The 23,259-nt window shown below is 34.8% G+C and overlaps 1 protein-coding gene across 2 annotated transcripts in view; it reads right to left on the bottom strand.

Moving 5' to 3' along the window:
- Positions 1-23,259, bottom strand: part of MAGI2 (membrane associated guanylate kinase, WW and PDZ domain containing 2) — a 1,487,205-nt gene that overhangs the window by 302,472 nt on the left and 1,161,474 nt on the right. For both annotated transcript variants that reach the window (XM_049783101.1, XM_049783109.1), the window contains one exon: positions 21,251-21,308. In XM_049783101.1, coding sequence (XP_049639058.1) covers positions 21,251-21,308 — 58 coding nt within the window. The remainder of the gene's footprint in view (positions 1-21,250; positions 21,309-23,259) is intronic.

The following is a 23,259-nucleotide window of genomic DNA, read 5'->3' as shown; positions in this document are numbered from 1 at the left end:
TAACAACCTACTTTAGAGATACTATATTTAAAATATCATTCAACATCATAAAGAGTTCTTGAAATTAAAAGAATGAAAATAGTAATAAATTAGATTGGCACAACCTCTACCACAAATAATATCTGGGTAAGTTTTAGCATCCTAAGTTAATTGTTACAGAATATTTACAGTCATAAACAGTCATCCATAAGACATAAAATGCACCCAACTTTAAAAGACTTACCAAAGTATGTAATAACTCATGTAATGGACCAAAGTAGCCTTGTTTTTCTTATGCTTCCAAAATAAATAATTTCAGGTCCTTTTAGAAGAATTTTGTATGGTATAATGAACGAAAAGAAAGTGAATGACAAATGTCATTCTTCTTTTCATTGTTTAGTCTCTGTAAGATAATTATTGTTTACTCTAGTTTGCATTCAAAACAGGAACCTGGAAAACTACCAAAAAATTCTAAGTTTTGAATTACGTCCAGTCTGTCACCACATTTCTCTATAAAATTCTTTAGGTATTATAAATATATTTAATGTGTATTTTGAAATGAATATAGTCTAAATTCCATTTTCTCTTTACTAAAATGAAGAAGTTCCATATTGGAAGACTTGACAAGTGTTTTTCGTTGTTTGAGGTTTTTTTTTGGGGGGGGGTTAGGGAGGTAACATTTGGCAGTGCTCAACATTTCCTCTTGGCTCTATGCTCAGGGACCACTCCTTGTAGTGCTTAAGTGAACATATATAGTGTCAGGACAGAACTGGAATTGGTCATATGAAAGACAAACATCTTAACTCCTATATTGGCTCCCCAACTTTACCTTTTTTGGGGGGGCCACACCCAGTGATGCTCAGGGGTTATTCCTAGCTATGTGCTCAGAAATTGCTCCTGGCTTAGGGGACCATAGGGACGCTGGGGGATCTAGCCGCAGTCCATCCTAGGCTAGCACCTGCAAGACATATGCCTTACTGCTCTGCACCACTGCTCTGGCCACAAGCTTGCCTTTTTTAAAGTAAAAATAAAATAGAATGAGGTACAAGCATAATATTTTAAAAACAAGATTTTCAGGTAAATATAGTGCAACTAAAATTGTTATCCATTGATATAGAAGCCAGAAGTTGGAAAAGAAAGTTAAATACAAAGTTTCTTATCTTACTAGGTTTGTGCAGAAGTTTCTTTTATAGCATATGAGTTTTGAGGCTATTAGGAATACTCTCTTCTTCAAGAAGAGAAGATTTTTGCAATCAGAAGTTTTAGATGCTCACAACATTAAGAAGACATTTGCAGGTGAAGGGGTGACATGTTATCAAAGACAATCTCTGGGGACTACTGTGTTTGACTTTCAATCCTTTACTGTGGGACTGAGGAAGGAAGAGAGGAGATAGTAAAATGGAGCCTTCAAGTTTCATGGGACAGGTGGGGTGTCACTAAGGTCATCATCCAATCTGACTACTGATGCCTGTACCTTCACACTTCACCTCATTACTTTAGCCTCCTTGAATAGGACAGTTCAGTGCAACCACAGCTGACCCTTACGTACCCACTGACCACTTCCCCATCTTCTGTTGGCAGTTGAGAAATGAACCTTTGGGTCTCTGCTAAAAGAAGAAAATATTACCTTTTTTTTTTGATATGTAACATCTTTATTTAAGCACCATGATTACAAGCATGATTGTAATTGGGTTTTAGTCATAAACAGAAAACCCCCCTTCACCAGTGAAACATGTTTGTGGAGCACTGACTCTTTCGTGTGGTAGAGTAATTACTGCAGCCATATTGGCCACTGTGGCAATATTTTACTTGTGGCAAATCTCCCCTTGAAAGGTTCCACAACATCTTTTAAAAAAAGTTATAGGTGGGAGCAGGGGCACATGAAAAATCTCACTGTTTTCTAGTTTATTTCTCCCATGAAATTACACATGCTGTAACCATCAGAACTGCACATGAACTGTAGGGCCAGCTCAGGAGATAGATGCAATCTGCATTTGAGCAAAGAACCACGAGACCTTCAAAACAGGCATTCTAGTGCTAGGTGAAAAAGTCATTAGACCTGTTGTGATAAAATAGTTGCAGCTTGCTGTCATATGTGATTTAGAGAAACATGCTCACATATAAACAGGGTTATGTTAGAGACAAAATATGAGAGTACTAATCAGGGACAGGCATTCAGCACTAGGTAAGGAGACTGTAGGCTCTGAATAGAAGCTCAGTATATCATCCCTTCCATGCATTATACTTGACCTTTTCTGTTCTTTTCTGAACAGAAATAGGGGCCAGAGAGATAGTACAGTGGGTAAGGTGATCACTTTGAATGTAGTCTTTAATGGTTTGATCCCAGAATTATGTATTGTCCCTTGAGCACTGCCAGAAGTGATTCCTGAGCACAGAGTCAGTAGTTAACCCTGAGCAGTGCTGGGTTATGGCTCCAAGTCTCATCCAATAAAATAGAAATTAAATAATAAAAATAACCTCAGAATAACCCCTAAAATAATTCATAGTGCATATTTATGATTCCTTAGGACTCATTAGGATTCTTTGCTTCCTTTTATGATTCTAATGCTCTATAGGTCAGGAAAAATCTGCGTATTACTAGTACTTTCTTTCCATCTGGATCCCTACATAGTCAAACACATACTTTGCATCCTCTCTATCTAAATTTTGTTCACTTTAATACAAGCTTTGATAGGGTTCCATATACTTTTCTTCACTATCAGGTATGAATAAATGTAACAAATATAACCTCATTTAAGATTAATTTAAGATTTTTTATGTTTTTGGGTGCTCAGGAGTTACTCCTGGCTATGCATTCAGAAATTGCTCCTGGCTTGGGGGACCATATGGGATGCCAGGGGATTGAACTGTGTCTGTCCTAAGGTCTTACTTAGGTCAGCTGTGTGCAAGGCCAATGCCCTACTGCTGTGCCACTACTCCGGCCCCAAGATTAATTCAACTTTTATTTCATTCAATTTAAAAAAAAATGAGGCCAAAGCAATAGTACAGTGGATAGAGAAATACGTCGTATATGCAGTTGACCCCAGGTTTGATCCTTGGATTTCCATATGGTCCATAGAGACCACCAGGAGTACAGAACCAGAAGAAACCCCAAGCCCTCAAATTAAAAATTATAAAACCAACTTCAGGCTTTAGAAATTGCGAGGATAGTGATCCCATGAGGATTGTTTCATATTTTTCCTTAAAAATGGGGTAGCATATTAGAGCCTGGTGACTGGTCCCATTGTGTCTATCAAAGTTCCATAGCCTGGGCATGTTTCTTTGGGCATATGATATACCCAACCCACTCTGTGATTCAGAATTGTTCATCTGTAATCTTGGGTTTACAACATAACATACCTCATAGAACTAATGTAAGTACTACATGAATGAATAAAATCACTTCATCATTTTAGAATAGTGCATGAATATAAGTATTCATAAATATTATTATAATTCATCAAATACATATTTCTCTAAACCTCTTTGCTTAGCTCCATGGTAGGGAGTGCAGGGAGAAGCAAGGTCAAACAAATTGATAGACTAATAGAGGAATAAAACAGGAACAAAAATAATAAAATAGAATAAGGCTTTCTGTAATAGAATATATGCCTTATAATACTTTGAAAAGTTGAATTTTAAAAGTATTGGTTTAAAGATTAATGTTTTAAATATACTTTAAATATAAACTTTGGATAAATGGAAAAATTGAATCTCTTCTTTTTGATGCTTAGAAAAAAAGAGGATAATTGAATCCATCCTCTTGAAAAATTTCTTCCTAATTCTAACACTCAAGTGATAATTTTTTCTATCAAAATTATTATTTTATTATTCAAAATTTCTTTTATTATTCACACAGTGTCTGAGGGTAATGTGAGTTTGCTTTGTGAATGTTGGTGGGAAGGTTTTTTTCAACATGAGGATATAAATCTGGGAATATTAGTGTCCAGGTGGTATATATCTATTGGTGCTGAAATTCTCACAACTAAGGTACCTATCATTTACTCCACACAAGACTTTTATATAAATGAGCTTTCTCTTCTTATCTAGGATTAGTGCTAAGTTATTTAGTGAAAATATTAGCCTATAATGTATATTTTTGTGTATACTTTATGAAATAAAGAGTTATCATTTAAGCTATTTCTATTTACAACCAAGTTCTAAGAAAAGCTCTATTTTTCCACTTTAACAGAAATGACAATGCACAGTCAATCATGAGGCCCTCTCCCAAACCTACAAATATTATTTTCTTTTAAAACATTTCAAAGTCATTATGTATGCACTTTAAATATTTCTTTCCTTCTCTTCTCATTCCCCTAAAATGTCTCTGTTAAATGTTACAACTAAATATAGAAAGAGATGTTCCTGTGGAAGGTATTTCTAAAATTTTTCTTCTAGACTGAGCATAAAGAGAGAGCTACAGACTTAGAAGAAAGATAGAAATTGTGTAGCAGGACACTAAAACACACATTATTAGATCTTTCTTTCAAGAGACAAATGTAATAAATAAGTTATCTCCCACTGGTATTTTCAAATTCTAATTGATTGGCTTCAGTTCTCTAAGTACCATCTATGTATTCATTAATTCAACACTGTTCTAGCATTTGGAAAAACAAAGATGAATATAACATAACCCACTTTGGGCTCAGGGGAGCCCAAATTCCAACTAAGTGAGGCATACAAGTTGAGTGGCACTACTCAGTTTGCCTTGGGAATAAGTGATTAGAGCATGACTCATTCAATTTTAAATTTGTACAAAGCTGGGATTTGTTGATTATTATAAACATACACAAAAATAAGAACAAATTGAAGAAAGGGTGATATTGTCATTCACCAAAATCATATGCAAAGAACTAGGACTGATCTAATGATCAGGGATACATTCACAAAGGAAAGGACCCATGATCAGATTTTAAAATAATAAGTGCACTTTGTTTTTAGAAGAAGGGCATTTTAGGAAGAAGAGTAGCAAGTTAAAAGATATTCAATTCTGCTTGGCAACAATATTAAGCTGGTGTGTAGTCACATACATGTGCTTGACTGTGGATAATGTAAGAGCTGTAGTGAAGGAGTACAGAAAGAAAACTACAAAAATAGCAAGGTCCAAGACATAGCAGAAGGTTATTTGTTTATTTTTTCCTGTTTGAAAGTCCCCATACTGGACAGCCATAATTCTGAAATTCTTTTTCCTGGGATATTTGATTTTTTTCCTTTGAGGGGAGGGGGCAGGGTGAAAAAGATTATATGAGGAGTTCATGAAGCCAACCAAGAAGAGATGTTATGGCACTTCTTGACATCCTAATCATTTTAGCATCATTTACTAGCTATCTCCAATGTTCTGGTTATTGTTCTTACCTGGGGCTTACCTTTTTCATGACTGAAAAATTACATTGTGCACAGAACTAGACATTATAGTAGGCTCAGAGAGCTGAAAATAGTCTGAACTATAATGGAATATAATTGATCTAGATTACTATTTCTTTTCTTTATGTCCTTTTCTCAACTCTTTGTTTTGGGGCAATAATCAGCAGTGTCTTCCTCCTGGTGATGCTCATAGAACTATATGTGCTAGGGATCAAACTAGGCTTAGTAATATAAAAGGCAAGCACATTATTCACTGTAATATCTCTGGACTGCTATTTCTTAATATTTATTTATGAGTTATTAAATGTGAAGCTATAATATAGAATAGTGAACCACAGACAATCACGATTATTATAAAACACATGTGTAATTATATACCTCCAATAACAGTGAACACAGGGATGTAACTCCAAGATCAAGAAACTTAGCTCAAATAAATAAGGAATCCTGAAGACAATATCAATAATGTCTGAGGTTTTCAAGGAAGGCGTACGTAAAGAAAAGAGTACTGTGAAGGGGGAGATAAACAAGACTAGGCGAAAGACTGTGAAGACTCTGCAAGGAAGTACGATTCGATTTTTCCAGTTTTATATAGAAACAAAACACCCCAGGTTTCTTATTCCAATGTTTAATATCAGAAAAAGTAACAAGTGTTATTCTTGACTATTGAGCTTTTATTGCTATCCATCAGAGAGAATCAAATTCATAGTTCTTTATTCTATGTGGTAGAAATTTATGCAGGAGAACTAGAAAAAAATTGTTGAGGGGTCGGAGCAGTGGTGCAGTGGTAGGGTGCTTGCCTTGCACGTAGCTGACCTAGGATGGACCTTGGTTTCATCTCCCGGCATACCATATGGTCCCCCGAGTCAGGAGTAACCCCTGAGCATCACCGGGTGTGGCCCCAAAATACATATTTTTGTTGAGTTCTAGGGAAAAAAGGCTTTTCTCCTGAATTCCTGGAACCTGCATATAATCTTTTAATATCCTACCCAGTATTTACTTTGGGGCCTGTTTGTGGTGGATTTCTCTTTTTGAGAAGAAAAAAACTACTGAAAGAGAAGTATGACAAGCAAAAAGAATGGGAATAGAGTATAAAGATCTAGTAAAAACAAGAACAAGGAGTAGAGGTAATATGTTGTTTCATATTGTTTTTCATAAATTTCTTTTAGGGTACAACAAGTATTAATGTGGAATCCTACACAACAAACACGCTATACCTAAATTTAGACCATTGCAAGAAGAAAGCTCAAATAGATTAGATCCTTTTGTTCAACTATAATGGAGATATATTTTTACTTGTGTATAATTCTTTTCATAATATACAAATATAGTTGGTGAATTTAGGTCTACGTATTTGTTGAATTTGCATTATTTCATTTATTCTATGCACTAAATAAAGATTAAAGGTTCAATGTTTAGTATTCAGAAGAACATTCCATTCAGCACATGATTTAAGTTATGAAACTCCTGTTCAGATTTAAATTTGGTTTGATACATGTCATAATTTTTGTGGAAAGAGACATTTATTTGAGCTATTCAAATACATATAGAAAAGAGAGTCATTTGAAGAATGAGTATCAGCCTATAGGAAAGAAAAAAAAAACTAGTGGGATGTAGAGAGGACTAGGAACTAATATTCAAGGAAAAACTATGTGCTCAGTCAAAGAGATCCCATGCTTTTAATTCATTCATTGGTTCCTCAGAGAAGGTAAACTATTTTCTGCAGATATAATAGTAAAGGCAAGATGCATAAATCAAGATCAACTTTGTAGATGCCAAACACAACAACATTGATTTATATGGTTCTGACACAAATATACACTTATATTTCAAGTGATATTACTTATGTTTATGCAGGCATAGAGTGCATTTGGTAATATCCAAGGTACTTGAACTAGGAACTTCCATTTCTGTCTTTTTTAACAGAATTCACTAAAAAATGAAAAAAAAATTAGACTTGTAAATTATCTGCTGATTTTCTGAAGACAAACATGAAAATGGAGTACCTTGTTTTAATTATTAAGTTATTAAAATAACTGATTACTAACATATAATAGGAACTTAATCTTTTTCACTATAAAATGTGATTTAGGGGCCGGAGAGATAGCACAGTGATGTTTGACTTGCAAGCAGCCGATCCAGGACCTAAGGTGGTTGGTTCGAATCCCGGCATCCCATATGGTCCCCTGTACCTGCCAGGAGCTATTTCTGAGCAGATAGCCAGGAGTAACCCCTGAGCACCGCTGGGTGTGGCCCATAAACCAAAAAAAAAATGTGATTTAATGGCATACTTATTAAAAAAAAGTGAAAAGTGAAATAGGTATGAATATGAATGAGGATATGAATATGAATGAGGATTCAGGAGACCTTTCTTTGGGTACTTTTTAAATCAATATAAGTTAATGTAATATACAAATAAAATTCCTATAGAAAAACATAATAGAAAAATTTCTCATAAAATAAAATCCTAACAAAAATTATGTAGAGAGATGTTTATGATAACAGTGGAAACAGGTTATCAGAAGTAGAGAAACAATTACATAAATAACGGTTTTCTTTCTTTCTTTCTTTTCTTCCTTCCTTCCTTCCCTTCCTCCCTCTTTTCTTTCTTCTTTCTTTCTTTCTTTCTTTCTTTCTTTCTTTCTTTCTTTCTTTCTTTCTTTCTTTCTTTCTTTCTTTCTTTCTTTCTTTCTTTCTTTCTTTCTTTCTTTCTTTCTTTCTTTCTTTCTCTCTCTTTCTTTCTCTCTTTCTCTCTTTCTCTTTCTTTCTTTCTCTCTTTCTCTCTCTCTTTCTTTCTTTCTTTCTTTCTTTCTTTCTTTCTTTCTTTCTTTCTTTCTTTCTTTCTTTCTTTCCTTCCTTCCTTCCTTCCTTCCTTCCTTCCTTCCTTCCTTCCTTCCTTCCTTCCTTCCTTCCTTCCTTCTTTCTTTCTTTCTTTCTTTCTTTCTTTCTTTCTTTCTTTCTTTCTTTCTTTCTTTCTTTCTTTCTTTCTTTCTTTCTTTCTCTCTCCTCTCTCTAACTCTCCCTCCCCTCCCTCTCCCTCTCCTCCCCTCTCCCTCTCCCCTCCCTCACCCCCTCTCCCTCTCTCCCCCTCCCCCTCCCCCTCTCCCTCTCCTACTCTTCCCTTTCCACTCCCCCCTCTCTCCTCCCTCTCCCTCTCCCCCCTCTCTCTCCCTCTCCCCTCCGTCTCCCTCTCCCCCTATTCCCTTTCCCCCCTCCTCCCTCTCCCTCTCCCCCCTCCTCTCTCTACCTTCCCCCTCACATTCCCTCTCACACTCCCTTTCCCTCTCCCCCTTCCTCTCCACTCCCCCCTCTCCATGTCCCTCCCCCCTCTCCCTCCCCCTCTCCCTCTCCCTCTCCCTCTCTCTCTTCTCTCTCTCTCTTCTCCCTCTCTCTCTCCCTCTCCCTCTCCCTCTCTCTCTTCTCTCTCTCTTCTCCCTCTCTCTCTCTCCTCTCTCTCTCTCTCTCTCTCTCTCTCTCTCTCTCTCTCTCTCTCTCTCTCTCTCTCTCTCTCTCTCTCTCTCTGCTACTCTCAGGGGTTATTCCTGGTTATACACTCATAAATCTCCCCTGCCTTCTGCTCCCTTAGGGACAAGTCTTAACTAATCCCAATTCTACCTTAATCATCTCTGGGAGATGAATGCGCTTCTTTGGCAATCTGATAACAGCTGCATGGTAATTTTGTGCTAATATTGAGGCTAGGTAAAGGTGAATGTGAGTACAAATTAGGAAAAGAACACAAACATGTATAACTTGTCTCAAACCTCATAAAGGTTTTGATAGGTCCTTTTGAAGTCCAGTGAGGCTAAGAAGTGATACATTGATACTTATTTAACCAGAAACTCTTTCGATGGTAACTTAACACAAAAGTGCTAGTGAAAAGGTGTCTTTTGATTGGTATATAAAAGTTAACCTGCAAGTGGTAGGTTAGACCTTGAGAAATAGAGGTTAGGGGAAATCACTTGTACTATTCCTTTCTGGTACACTTTGTTTTTACAGATACCTTTGTTTTCACCAAAGTAAAGCCACTTACAATAAGTCTGAGATATCATTCTCTCTCATGTTGGAAATGAAATCAGCCTTTGGGTTTAAATCCTATTGGTAAAATGTCTCTATCATCTCTGAACTGCAATGGTCTCATCTGTAAATATTCAGCTTTGTTCTACTCACTTCATAAAGCTGTCATAAAGAGCAAACGTAATATATAGAAAATAATATAAAATATTCAAGATCTTAAGGATAAAGCATTGATGTTTTCTGTTTTGTTTTTGGGCGATACCCGGTGATGCTCGGGTTACTCTTGGCTCTGCACTCAGAAATCGCTCCTGGCTTGTGGGATCATATGGGACGTCCAGATCGAACCCTGCCCATCCTGGGTCAGCAGCATGCAAGGCAAACGCCTTACCGCTGTGCTCTCGTTCTGGCCCCGAGCATTGCATGTCTTTAGTTGATTTTAACTTATATTGTATTTAATGCTCTGGAATCAAGTGTAACTTAAGCATGGACAGCATCAGGGCTCTCTTTTAGTTCCTGCTCTGGAGATAAACTCTTTCTATTACCTACTAGCTTGATATCTAGGCTTTCTTTAAGTTTTCTGTTTATAAAACAAGAATAATAGTGAGAATCAGAGAGTGTTGTGGTGTTTATAGGAAATACATAATACATATCAAAATTCACTTAATACATAGCAAATTTTAATTGATGGTACCTAATAATATTATTCTCTAGGTTTATTAATAGTGGCTATATACATAGTAAATAACCAAAACATATAGCTAAGAACATTACAGAAAAAGAAAGATGATAACATTTATCTATGTTTACATTTTTGTTACTCAATTAAACATGAAAAAGAGTTAAAGTAAAATTAAGAATCTTCATCAACTTCCATGTATAAATGGGTACTTTAGAAATCTGAACTAAGATCTCAACAAGTAGCACTTTAAAGAAAGATTACTAAACCCATACATTTAATGATAAACTTATTTTAAGGCAAAACTAATTTGACTGATTACTGCAAATAGCTCTTTTACTGATAGAAGATCCAGTCAACTTATGGAGATATAGAACACAACATATTGCTTTTCTTGACAATCTAAATTTTATTACTGCTAGATTGAAATAAGACAAGGATTTTTAAGATAAACATTTATAATTCATCCATTATTATTATACAGTTAGCTAATTCTACTGCAACATAATTTCATTTCTGTAAATATGGAATCATCTACTTAACACTACTAATAATTTTTAACATTTCTTCACATTATTAAAAAGGAGATTTCCTCTAACTGTGTTACTTTTTGAAGTGGTAAAATATGCTTTTTACTTTTTGTTTATATATTTTTGACTATCTGCATATTAAATTATAATTTTAATATAAATATCAGATCTATATATAAATTACATTTCTATTTTTCTCCATAGCTTCATAAAGAGGTTCTATTATAATAATCCCCATTTTGGAAGCATTCATTTCACATGATAAAATTGCTAAAAATCATTTAAAAAGGGAAAGAATGATAAGACAGGTTATTTTCTAGAAAATGACAAGTAGAAATGGAAAGAAGATGCTTTTAAATTTTAAGTATTCTTTGGTAGCAGTTATAATGAGAGAATAATGAAGCTTAAAGGAAAATGGCCAAATTCATCCTTGTTAACACAAGGTGCAGTGGATATTCCTTGAACTAGAAGAGATTCTAGCAATCAAATAATCCAAACCTCTCATTTAACAGATATGAGCCAAGGAGGTTAAGCATGATTTTGTACTAGGCTGTACATTTGAAATCATGAATGCATAAAAGGGCAAACTATTTCCAATATCACAATACCCCAAGGAATTTTGAAAAAACAATCCCATATTAAAAAAGCAAGAACGTGATGTTTCATATATGGAATGAGGCTAATATTTTACCTAGTCAGGGGCAATATATTCTGTTTTATTAAAAAGTAAGGTGCAGATTGAAAAGATAGTAAAGTAGGTAGGCACTTGCCTTGCACAAGTTGACTCAGGTTAATCCCCAGCATCTCATTTTGTCCTCCAATCCCACCAGGAGTGATTTCTGAATCAGGAGTAGACTTTGAGCACCTCCGGATTTGGTCCCCAAACAAAACAAAATAAAAATTAAAAAGTAGGGTGCCTAAAAATGACCTACACTTGACCCTCAGATTGACTGAGTTTCCTTATCCCTCTGAAAGTATTAGCAGCTTTTTGAGCTGAGTGCTATTCTAGTTAAGTGTGATTCTATGTAAATTATCTATTAGAGATCTAAAAGACTATAAATGTCAGCCAACTACTTTAACTCCAGAAAGAATTCTTCAGGAAAAAATAATCAAGCCATGTTGCTTCCGTATGCTCGACTCCAGCTTGATACAGCTCTGAGTGCTTTTTAGGATAATTTTGATTCCTTGCAATTTTCAATTGCTGTGCTAACTTTAGAACTCAGTTTCTTTCTAAGATATGATTCCAAAGTATCTGATGATGCAGATTAGTATCATGAAACAATCTTCAGTTCTCACACAAGAAATTTATCATTTTTCATCCAAATAACTATAAACTATACAAGCCAGCTCTTTTCTAAATGGAGAATAATAGTAACCTGTTTGTGATAGAAGATAGTGTTGACAACAGGCAAATAGGACTCTGTAGTAGAGAAGGCGGCAACTTTCTCTGAGCTGTTTAGCACTGGAAGGCATGGGAGAGGGAGTACTCTTTTTTTCTAGCAGGAGGGACACATTCATAAGACGTTAGGTCTTCTCAGAATTGAAATTATATTCAATATCATTCATATATAACTAGAAGTTTTCTGCAATTTTCTTAAACATAAATCTTTACAAGAGCAGATCTTTCTTCCTGCTTTCACCAGACTATTTTTAAAATCACAAGAGATGATATCGGGTTAAGGTATTCGTCTTGCATGCCTTCAACACCAGCTTAATCCTCGGTGCTGCATACTATAGCCTCCTGAGTAATACCAATGGGCTCTCCTGAAGTCATAGCCTGAAATAGCCTCTGAGCATCACTGGGTATGGCTTAAAACTGAAATAATGAAAAAGATTAGTAGGAGGTTACATGGTCTTTTTTGGGGGAGCACTAAGCTTATTGTTTCATTACTGATCAGTCTTTTCCTCTCTTCCTGGGATGATCAGGTTCAGGGCCTGTATCCGCATATATAGTCGCATTTCCCCTCTGCCAATGTGCTGTCTGCCTGTGCTGAATGTCTTCAACGTTCTTAAGAAGAAGAGCATCACTTGATTAAATTCATAAAAAAGCTTCAAGGACCCCCCTACAAGTAAGTTTTTATTTATCTTTAACACAAATATATTCTAAAAGACAGGTTGATTCTGGGGCTACGATTTCTTTGCTTTTATTACCAAACTGAATTTAAGACAAAGAATTTATTAGAATTGCAAACATTTTTCAAAACATTTCTTTCTATGTAGCAACCCATGACATTGAGGCAAATAATTTATTATTAGTAGTAAGATTCCATTGCAATTAAAACAATTTAAACTTCTGGTTGCCTAAAAACATTCTTTATTTGGAAGTAGCAGATATGCTAAATTAGGTAGTTATGAGAGCAAACAGTTTCTAATAAAAGTGTATTTAATTACAGAGTCGAGCTTTGTTTCCTTAAGTTGAAGACACTCAAGAGAGATGAAGGTAACTAGAATACAGAAGAAAACTGTGATCATATTAAATTGAATCCACAGTGGGAAAGAGTCTCACAACATAAAAAAAATTATCTCTAAATCCCAAATCTGAGGTGGGTGAGGGGCTTTCATCGTGAACTTAACTGGATGTTAATAGGTGAAAAGGAGGAGTGGATATAAAACTTCCTTTTGATTGGAAACATTTAAAAATATTCAAGAAGGGCCAAGAGATTTCAAGACTAGCAAGATAGAAATTAAGGTTCTTACATTGTTTGTGATTGCACCAATTTCAATACTGGCATTACATGTGTTCCCTGAGCACAGACAGTAATGACCCAGGGACACAGAAATAAGATCTAGACACAACTGGGTGAGATCCAAAACAAAAACAAAAATTAAATATAATAAAAATTAAAATAAAATATTCAGAAGCTGTCTCAAAAGGAAACTATAATTCATTCTATTGATCAGTGTCAAAATGGTAGCATTAGAAAAGTTAAACAATGTCTACTTGAAATTTGTATCCTGGAAAATTTCTAGTAGCAGCACTCAGAAAGGAAGTGAGTATTATTAACTGCAATTGTTCACAAGTATTAATGTATAAATATTACTGGAAATATAAGCGGCACTTACACATAATTCAGTGGTTCCTGACTATGAAGCTTTTGGACAGCTTGTACTCTACAAGCTGCAAGGGCTGATGCCTCAAGCAGGAAATTGATTGAGGCCAGCTATACGAGGTAAAAAGGGAGATCATCATCACTTAACTGCTCATAGTTTAGTTAGCAAGTCCTCCAAATTAATTTCTGTGCTTCTGGTTTTTTTATTTAACTGTGAACTTAACTGGCTGATGCTTGTTTAATGCACTTCATAAAGTGTAAATATTTCATACAAATATCAAAACATCACTTCTCTAAGGCAAGGTCTTCATTATTTCTGCATGGTATCTAACAATGCCAGCTTTCCCTACATGCCCTTGAGAACTTGAGAACCTAAATTCTCTGGGATTTGTGTATTTTCAACAAGAAACATTATTTATTAATCTATCCATCCATCCATCCATCCATCCATCCATCCATCCATCCATCCATCCATCCATCCAATATATTCATCCAATTTATTTATCCCATTAATAAATCCAATCTATCCCATCCATCCATCCATAGATAGATGAATATCTATCAATAAATCTATCTATCTATCTATCTATCTATCTATCTATCTATCTATCTATCTATCTATCTATCTGTCTGTCTGTCTGTCTGTCTGTCTGTCTGTCTGTCTGTCTGTCTGTCTGTCTGTCTATCTATCTATCTATCTATCTATCTAACTTTGGCCACATCTGGCAGTGCTCAAGGGTTACTTCTGGCTCTCTGATAAGAAATCATTTCTGGCAGGCTCAGGTGGACCATATGGGATGCTGGGAATCAAACCTAGGAGATCCACATGCAAGGCAAATGCACTAAGCACTGTGTTATTTCTCTGGCACAAAACATTATATTTATTAAATACTTTAACCATGAGATTAAGTTACATATTTCTTATAAATCCATTTCCTTTAGAGACCAAGAGAAAATTTAAAGAGCTAATGTATGTGTTTTGCCTGTGAGAGACCTGGGTTTGCTTCCTGGCATAACATGATTTCCCTAAGCACAGGGAATAAACCTAGAGCAACATGCTGGGAGCCATGTGCACATTAGCACTGCTAGGGTTGACACCAAAAATATATATAATTATTTATATGTTTATATATAAAACCCTTCACCAGTGCAACATTCCCATCACCAATATCCCAAGTGTCCTTCCTCCCCACAACCCCAAAAATATATATAATTAGTTATAATTGTTAATTATGTAAGGGTGCTATAATTGAGAAAGAACTAGAAAAACATGCAACGACAAAAGTAGGAACTCTCTCCAGGCTACTGGGGTACATAAAAGATAATTCACACCAGCTGTGAAATGAGGCTGTGTAAATTTAAATTCTAGCTATACAGTTTTTATATTTGTAATATTGTATCTGCCTGATATATGCATCCTTATAACAGGTGGATAATCAATACACTTTATAGGTTTTTAAAAATGAGGATAAAATGAACTAGTATATGTAAAGTCTTTGGATATAGTCATTGTACAATAGAAAGTCTTCTCTTCCCTCTCCTTTGCTCTTGTCTTTTCCTCCAAAACCTGCCTACTGAGCTCAACTATACTGTAGGCTGACATCCTATGAAACTCTGCAGGGCATATTCTTGGCACTAAGTAATAAGAACTATGTGGCAAATGCTTGAGAACAAAGATAAGTTAGAGTTCATTATGGCAAAAATGGTCAAGAGGCTACTTCAGGGGCCAGAACAGTGGCACAGTGGTAGGGCGTTTGCCTTACACGTGGCTGATCTAGGATGGACCTCAATTCGATCCCCTGGCATCTGATATGGTCCCCCGAGCCAGGAGTGATTTCTGAGCACATAGCCAGGAGTACCTCTGAGCGTCATTGGGTATGCTCCCCCCCCAAAAAAAAAGAGGTTACTACTTCACCAGCATCACTTGTGGTTAGTATCTTCTATATGTGTGTTTGGGGAAAATTTTGTTTAAGAACATTTCAATAGCACCAGAAATATTTGCGAGTATTTCAAGATTGAAAAAAGAAAATGAAACAGTTTGAAATTCAACTTTCAGGCCAGAAGCAAAAATTCTCTAAGAACAAGACTGACTTAGAAGAATATTCTTTTCTGCTTATTTGTAATTGGATATGTTTTGCATTTGTGCTGACTTACAAAAATTTTGAAAGTGAAATCTCTCCTAGAAAACTTTGAAAACTTTTCAAAGGCACAAAAGAACTTAACAGTTTTAAGAGAGGACGTTTAGTTCAAATCCATTCTAACCACATTCTAGCTGGTGGCACCAATGGCAAATATTAACCATTAGTGAAAGAATGGATGTGATTTATTTTAACACTAAGTGCTGTGCTAAAGCTATTATGCAGAGTTTTTCATGCTTTCTGGAATTGCACACAACTATCACTTCTAATAGCAGATGTGTGACATCACATGAAGTTCTAATAAAACCTGCCTCCATGATCATTTTAACTAGCTACATGGTTTGTTGAAGGAGGTGAAGTAACATGAAAGCTGTTCTACGAAATGGTGTCTTCTTGGGCGAGCTAGTTAAGCAAATTATGGAATTGCTATTAAATAAAAATGTACCCAGCAGATATAATTTTACAAATGAGGAGAAAAAAAGCCTACATTGACACACACACACACACACACACACACACACACACACACACACACACAAGACCCAGCTGTTTAAATCACCTTTTCCTTTTTAACTATTTTCATGAAAAAATTGCCCCTTTCTCTATGGACAGTTACATTGCTAGTTAGCAACTTTGGGATGTCTTACTCTATTGCTACATGCTATTCTATCATGTGTCTGTTGGGGGGAGACAAAGGATCTGACATTTTGTCTCCTTTCTTCAGTGGCATATAATAGAGAGTTGGTTCATCTGTACTAGTAATAAAGGAAGTAAGAAAAGGTACCAAGTAAGACCCATTTCTCTCCAAACATCAAATCTACAGAGCTACTTTCACTTTTCCACTTGTGTCAACATTCCTATTGGAAGACTCAGAGTAATTTACTAGGTGTTTATCAATTTCCCTAGAAATGGAAAAATCATTAGTAATTGTTGAATTCCCATATACTGTTTGGAGCAAATCTGCCAAACCTAAAAAATCCTTCTACCAAGGACTCAAATGCCTATTGGGAAATCCAGACTTTCTGTTATCTATTGAAGCAGATATGGAGCAGAATTGTAGCAACAATGGGAAATCAAGACCTCCTACTTGTGAGAGGGAGGTCACAAAGGTGACTAGGAACCAGGGGTGCACACTCATAGCAGCTCTCTGGTTTCCTGGTTAAGAGCTATCCAAAGTTTTGGTTTTAGGTTTGAAAAATGGGAATAAATAAAGGTAATTCCACCTCATAGGGATGATCATATGGGAGATCATGTGGCAAAAACTTAGTGCCAGCAAGTAGCATCTACTCCACAATGCATGAGGGTTATACTATGCGCTTCTCCTTTTTTGAAATATGAGATCTTGCTCCCAGAGTCCATGTCATATAGGCCTGTTCTTTTGAAAGTTCGTGGGAAGAAAAGTTGGTGGTTCTCAATGAGTAGAAGCCACTCTCACTGGGCTAGCCAGTCTGCTGGCATTGAGGTGTCTGAGATTTATTTGTCTCATTAGAGATCAGTTGGTTTTGGAGCCATTTGGAGTATGGACTATAAAGTCAGCTGGCATAGATACAAATTACAGTTTTTATTCTCAAAACACTGCAATACTGGCTGTGTCCTTTTTATCCAAGATTTCTTAATTTATAAGCCTAAAACACTTTGTCTCATCATCACTCTGGTGAAAATAATAAATGTGATGGTTGTTGGGAAGCACTGGGTCCTTTTTAAGGTGCATGAGATGTGAGCTATTTTGGAGTAAAATAAGGTAACCGTGATTATTTGAAACATCTTCTTGCTTTTTGAAGGTACTAAGTCTGTAAACTTAGTAATCTTAGCACTTAATTTGTATAGGACAGAGTTAGAGCATTGTAGGCCATAATAATAGTCAAAAAATACTCAATGAAAATTTTTTTCTTTCAAGTTCTATGACTATTCTCCTGCTAGTGATTGTTGGACTTCCTATCTGTTTGGCCTCTGGCCAACAGAAAAATGAGTGTTCACTCGTGCCAGAGATACAGGCTGATTTTATTCTGACATGTCCTGCTGATGAGTAAGAGTCACTTTGCAACTTCTGCTTCCATTTGTAGGTATATTTGATAAGAGTAAGTGACTCTAAGTTGGACTGCAGAGTTCCTACACAGGCAATTTAGTGAGAAATTGTCTATCTCCCCTTAACTTTTCATACCAGCACTTCCAATTATAGATGTGAATGTGCATTTTAAGCACATAACAAGAAGTTCTTAACAAGAACATATTGCCCATAATCATTACTAGAATTAGAGAATCAACATTTCCTTGACTATAACTATAATAATAATCTACCTAAATTAGTTTTACTTTATAAATAATAATTCTTTATTATTAAAGTTTAATAAAATTAAATGCAGAATTAAAACAGATGATACCTTAAGCAATTATCACTTATATTATCACTATGCTGATAAATAGTGAAATTTAAAAATATTTTTTGGATTTTAAAGTCACATCTGGCAATGCTCAGGGATCACTACTATGCTGAGTCATCAGCTCCTAAAACCATTTTGTTTACAAAATGATAGGTATTTTCTTTGATATCTCTAATTATCACTTTCAAGGACAGTGTGAACAACACTTGTCCAATTGTTGAATAAGAATCATGAGTCAAAGGAAAGGAATGGCAAATAAACCATCTGGCAAGGTATGAAATAGGTTGTGTTGTGAGGGTGTTTGTGATCCTTTAAAGTAAAATGAAAAAAAAAAAAAAGGTGCTCAGGGGACCAGATGGGATGCTAAGAATTGAACCCAGGTGAACCATGTGCAAGACAAATGTTCTACCTACTATACTGTTGCTCCAAATCAAATGGCAAATTTCTTTTTGGTGGAGGTACTTGGGCCATCCTTGGCAGTGTTCAGGGTTTAGGGCTTTATACTTAGGGGTCATTTTAGTAATGTTCAAGGGACCATATAAGGTGCTGGGTATCAAACTGGCATCAGGCCACTTGCAAGACAAGCACCTTAGCCTCTGTATTATTTCACCAATAAGTTGTATTTTAGTCTAGACATTATATGTATAAAATATATATATAAAACTTGATAGCTATATACTAATTAATGGTATTAGTGCATCTTATCAAACTAGATGTCCAACAAAAGAGAAGTGATTGGACCATAAAGATGTGGTATATATATACATAAAGTATGTATATATATTTAGCATGTATATTTAGTATATACATATACAACATAGCTGTAAGGAATGATACAATCATGCAATTTGCAACAACATGGATGGAACTGGGAGATACTATATTAAATGTAGTAAGCCAGAAGAAGGATAAATACAGAATGATGTCACTTATATGTGCAATTTAGAATAACTGCATGAAGAAATTCAGTTGTCTAAATAGGAGATATCCTGAACACCCTTGGCCCCAGAGTATAGTGAAGAGAAGGAAAGTAAGAAGAAGAGGAGAAACACAAATATGAAAGGGTGGAGGCCAGGGGCCAAGCAGTCTCAGTTGCATTGGTGGAGATAAAAAGGGACAGAACTAAATATCCAAGCTAAAGCAACAATGGAATCAAGAGACCCACTTTAAATGGACCTGTCATACTGGCAGGTTGGGATACACTCTGGAAACATAGACACTGGTGGTGGGATTGTCCCTGATTCATTGTATGTCTGAAGCCCAACTATGAAGGACTTTGTAAATAACAATTGTTTCAGCAAAATAAAATAAAATAAAATAAAACTCATTTATGGTTTCAAATTATAATAACCAAGTTGAGTAACTATGTAGAGTGACCTCTAGCCCCAATTTTTTTTTCTGACTCAATGTAGCATTTGGAAATATCTTGGCTAAGATAAAAAATCTTTTTCAATAAATTTTCAGGGAACTACATCAAAGATCATAGCTAGTATGTCACACTCTTCCTTTCTCTACAGGGAATTAATCAAACTTAAGATATAATAAGTCAAGTACAGTACAGTCTAAGTACAGTAAATAAAGAGAAACTAGCATTTTATTGGAAGTATTTCTTGTTAAATTTATCCAAGAATTCCAACTAAATTATTATTAAAATAGGTATATTTTATATCTACTTATTAAGTCTTATTGATTGAACTTATGTTAATAGTGTTAAATATAATAGCGATAATGGTTTGTCATGCACATAATTATAATATACTAATCACCAAAACATGTATATTTAGAAATATATATGTATATTACATGCATAGTCATGTACTGGAATAAGGTAACTATTAATTATTTACTAATACTTTATTTTTGCAACTACATATCTCTCTATATAGTTATTTTACTCTTTTCACTTAATGAATATTTACATGATAGAAGAACATTAGGTATTACAGAATATTTCATGTGGTGAAACAACTTGGACAAGAAATGACTATTATGTCCAACTTTAGATTTTCCAAAATATGATGAGTTTAAAGCATCAAGAAGCTCTGATGAGAAAAATGTTCATTCTAGGGTAGGGAGCACATATAGGTTTTACTAGTTTTTACTAGTTTTACTAGTTGCTTTGTCCCCAGCTCAAAGAAGTGCTTAACACTTTTCCAAAACTCAGCAGTTGTTTGAAAATTATTGCAAAAAAAATTAGAAACAAAACCATCAGTATATAGATTATAGTAGCAGTTCAGTAACAGAACATTTTTGTAAAAGCAATTGAGCAAAACATTTAACCATCTAGATTTATAATTATTAAGCAGCATACTATTTATGAAAGCAGAGTTAGATCTTGACAATTGTATAGAAAGCTTTAGTTATCCAATCTCTGTACTTGGTATTATAAACTTCCTATAAGGCATAGGTAGGATTTGTTGTTCATCCAAATAATATTGGTAATAACACATTAAATATAAAATATGCTGGAAGTTCTAGTTCTATCTTCACATATTTAATTGGAAAATTTATGAATATTACTTTATTTTTATAAAAATGAGTAAAAATTTTCATTTCTAATTGGAGATTTATTCTGAATAGCAGAATGTTATAGTGTACATAACTCTTGATGTCAGGAAACACAAAAATAATTTAACCTCTAATGAGTAACTTCAATATCCAAATTACAAAAATAATACTACTGATTAAAATGGGGTAGTAACAGAGAAAAAATTCATACATTGTATTTCACTCTTCAATTAACAAGTTTGGCAATTTTATTTTAATGACTTTAAAATGTGATTTACTAGAACACCTCTACTGCACAACCATTAAGCTTCCAAAATTTTGTTTGCAAAATGACACATATTTTCTTTGATATCTCTAATTATCACTTTTGAGGACAGTGTGACAACACTTGTCCAGTTGGTGTATAAGAATCATGAGTTAAAGGAAAGGAATGACAAATAAGCCATCTGGAGAGGCATGAAACAGTAGCTTGTGCTGTGAGGGTCTTTGTGAAACTTCAAAGAAAGACGAAAAAGAAATAAAGAGACCATTAGCCACACATAATAAAGGCAATACTAACACAGTATCACAAAACACTAATAACAAGTTAATATCACACTTAGATACTTACTCAACATAGTAAGTGCCATATATGGGATCATCAATTTTTTCCCAGCCATATGGAAGCTCTGAAAAATAAAATAAAATAAGTTATTCAGCAAAAAAGTAAGAGGTATTACATTTTCTAATACAAAATAATACAAATTAATTGTTCCTAGATAGCAAAATTTGTCTACTGAACGAGTAAAGCATTCAGAGTCAGAAGCAAATTTTAGACACATATCATAGGACCTATAAGAAGTACTGCCTTGTAAATTGGCAGTTAAACACAGCTTTCTTCTCTGCAGAAGCACTGCTGGGTATAGCTGTATATTCCATGCCAAGCAGTAGGATGGCACATCATCATGTTAGCACTACACAAGGCAATAAAGACAGAAAATAGCTTTCCTGAAAATGCATACAGCTTTCTTATTTATTTGTGTGTTAAAAATGACTTTCAGAATAAACATATTTTCAAATATATCTCTGCAAATAGCAAATAGTTTCTGATGATTGAAACAAAGACATTATAAGTTCTCAATTGATATCCCACTATTCAAGATGGTTTACTTGCTGTTCTCTCTACATGGGTCAGAATGTGAACATTGCCAATATACTCTCTGGGTGTCTCTTTTCAGAAAGCTTAAAATTCTAAGCATATTTTCCTCAACATTATGGTTCGCATTTCCCACTTTCCATTGGTAATTTTAAAACACATACATATACATTTAAAACAGTAATCGTACTAGAAATGTTACTAGAGAAAAACATATACTGTTTGAAAAACAAGTTTTAATTTATAATTGGCTATTTATCAAAGATATTGAGGGTTTTATAATTTTTAACTCCCTATATAAATATATTTTTGGTGAATATCAAATGTATCTACATGTATATTTATAAAGATATTAAATTAAATATTATAGTTAAAATATTGTATTTCAATCAAATTGAAATGACATTTTGAAGGTCTCCCAAGCAGTCCTCAGAGGTCCTTGTTGAGGTGTTCACTCCATGTGATACCCAGTCAACTTGAAACAATTCAATATTGAGACCAAAAACTTCAATATTGAGGAGCTGAGATTCCTCTAGACAACACCCTGAAGTGCTGGGCTCCAGAGTTTTCTACCTGTAAATGCTTGGGAGGCATGCAGTCATAAAACTGGGGTTACCTGTGCTATACCTCAGTCAGAAATTTAATTTTATTACTATAGTGGTGACACATGTGCATTATAGCTATTTAGAGATAAATAACATTTTGGTGAATATATATTAAGTGTTATTATTATTTATATGTTTATGTACAGACATACTTTTTATAAATTAGATCATTTTGTGTGTATAATTCTTAGTCTTTTATTAACAAAATATCAAGAAGATTTTTCTATATTAATGAGTGCTACTGATCAGAGAAACACCACTAACTAATCTAACTAATCTTTTATTATTCATCTATGGGAACTTTGTACTCTATATCTGCTATTCAGTGTACATATATATATGTATATATATACACATACATATGTAATAATTAGGGAGATTTCTCTTACAAAAGAGGACTGATTTATAATATTAGGGAATTTATGACTGATGTTATTTCACCATAGTATCAAATAAAATATAGGCTGAAAATTCCTTACTTAAAATGTCTGAGTGACACAGGGTTTTTAAAATTCAGAATTTTCCCATTTTAGAAAATTAATATGATACAAATGCTTTCTATACTGTAACACTTCCATTGTGTTTGAGGAAGCACTTTGGAATCAAACACATTCATGTTTATGCAGAATAAAATATGTAATTCTACTTCGTCAGTTAGCACTGGTTTGGAACCAAGTGTATGCAGGTCAAATGTCTTTTATGGGGGTCACACCCGGCAGCGCTCAGGAGCTACTTCTGGCTCTACACTCAGAAATAACCCCTGGCAGGCACAGGGGACCATATGGAATGCTGGGATTCAAACCACCGTCCTACTTTATGAAAGGCAAACGCCTTACCTCCTTGCTATCTCTCCAGCTCCCAAATGTCTTTTTTTTTTTA

Source organism: Suncus etruscus, chromosome 1 (genome assembly GCF_024139225.1).
Source record: "Suncus etruscus isolate mSunEtr1 chromosome 1, mSunEtr1.pri.cur, whole genome shotgun sequence".
In the NCBI taxonomy this organism is placed as follows: domain Eukaryota; kingdom Metazoa; phylum Chordata; class Mammalia; order Eulipotyphla; family Soricidae; genus Suncus; species Suncus etruscus.
This window is presented reverse-complemented; position numbering and strand designations above follow the sequence as displayed.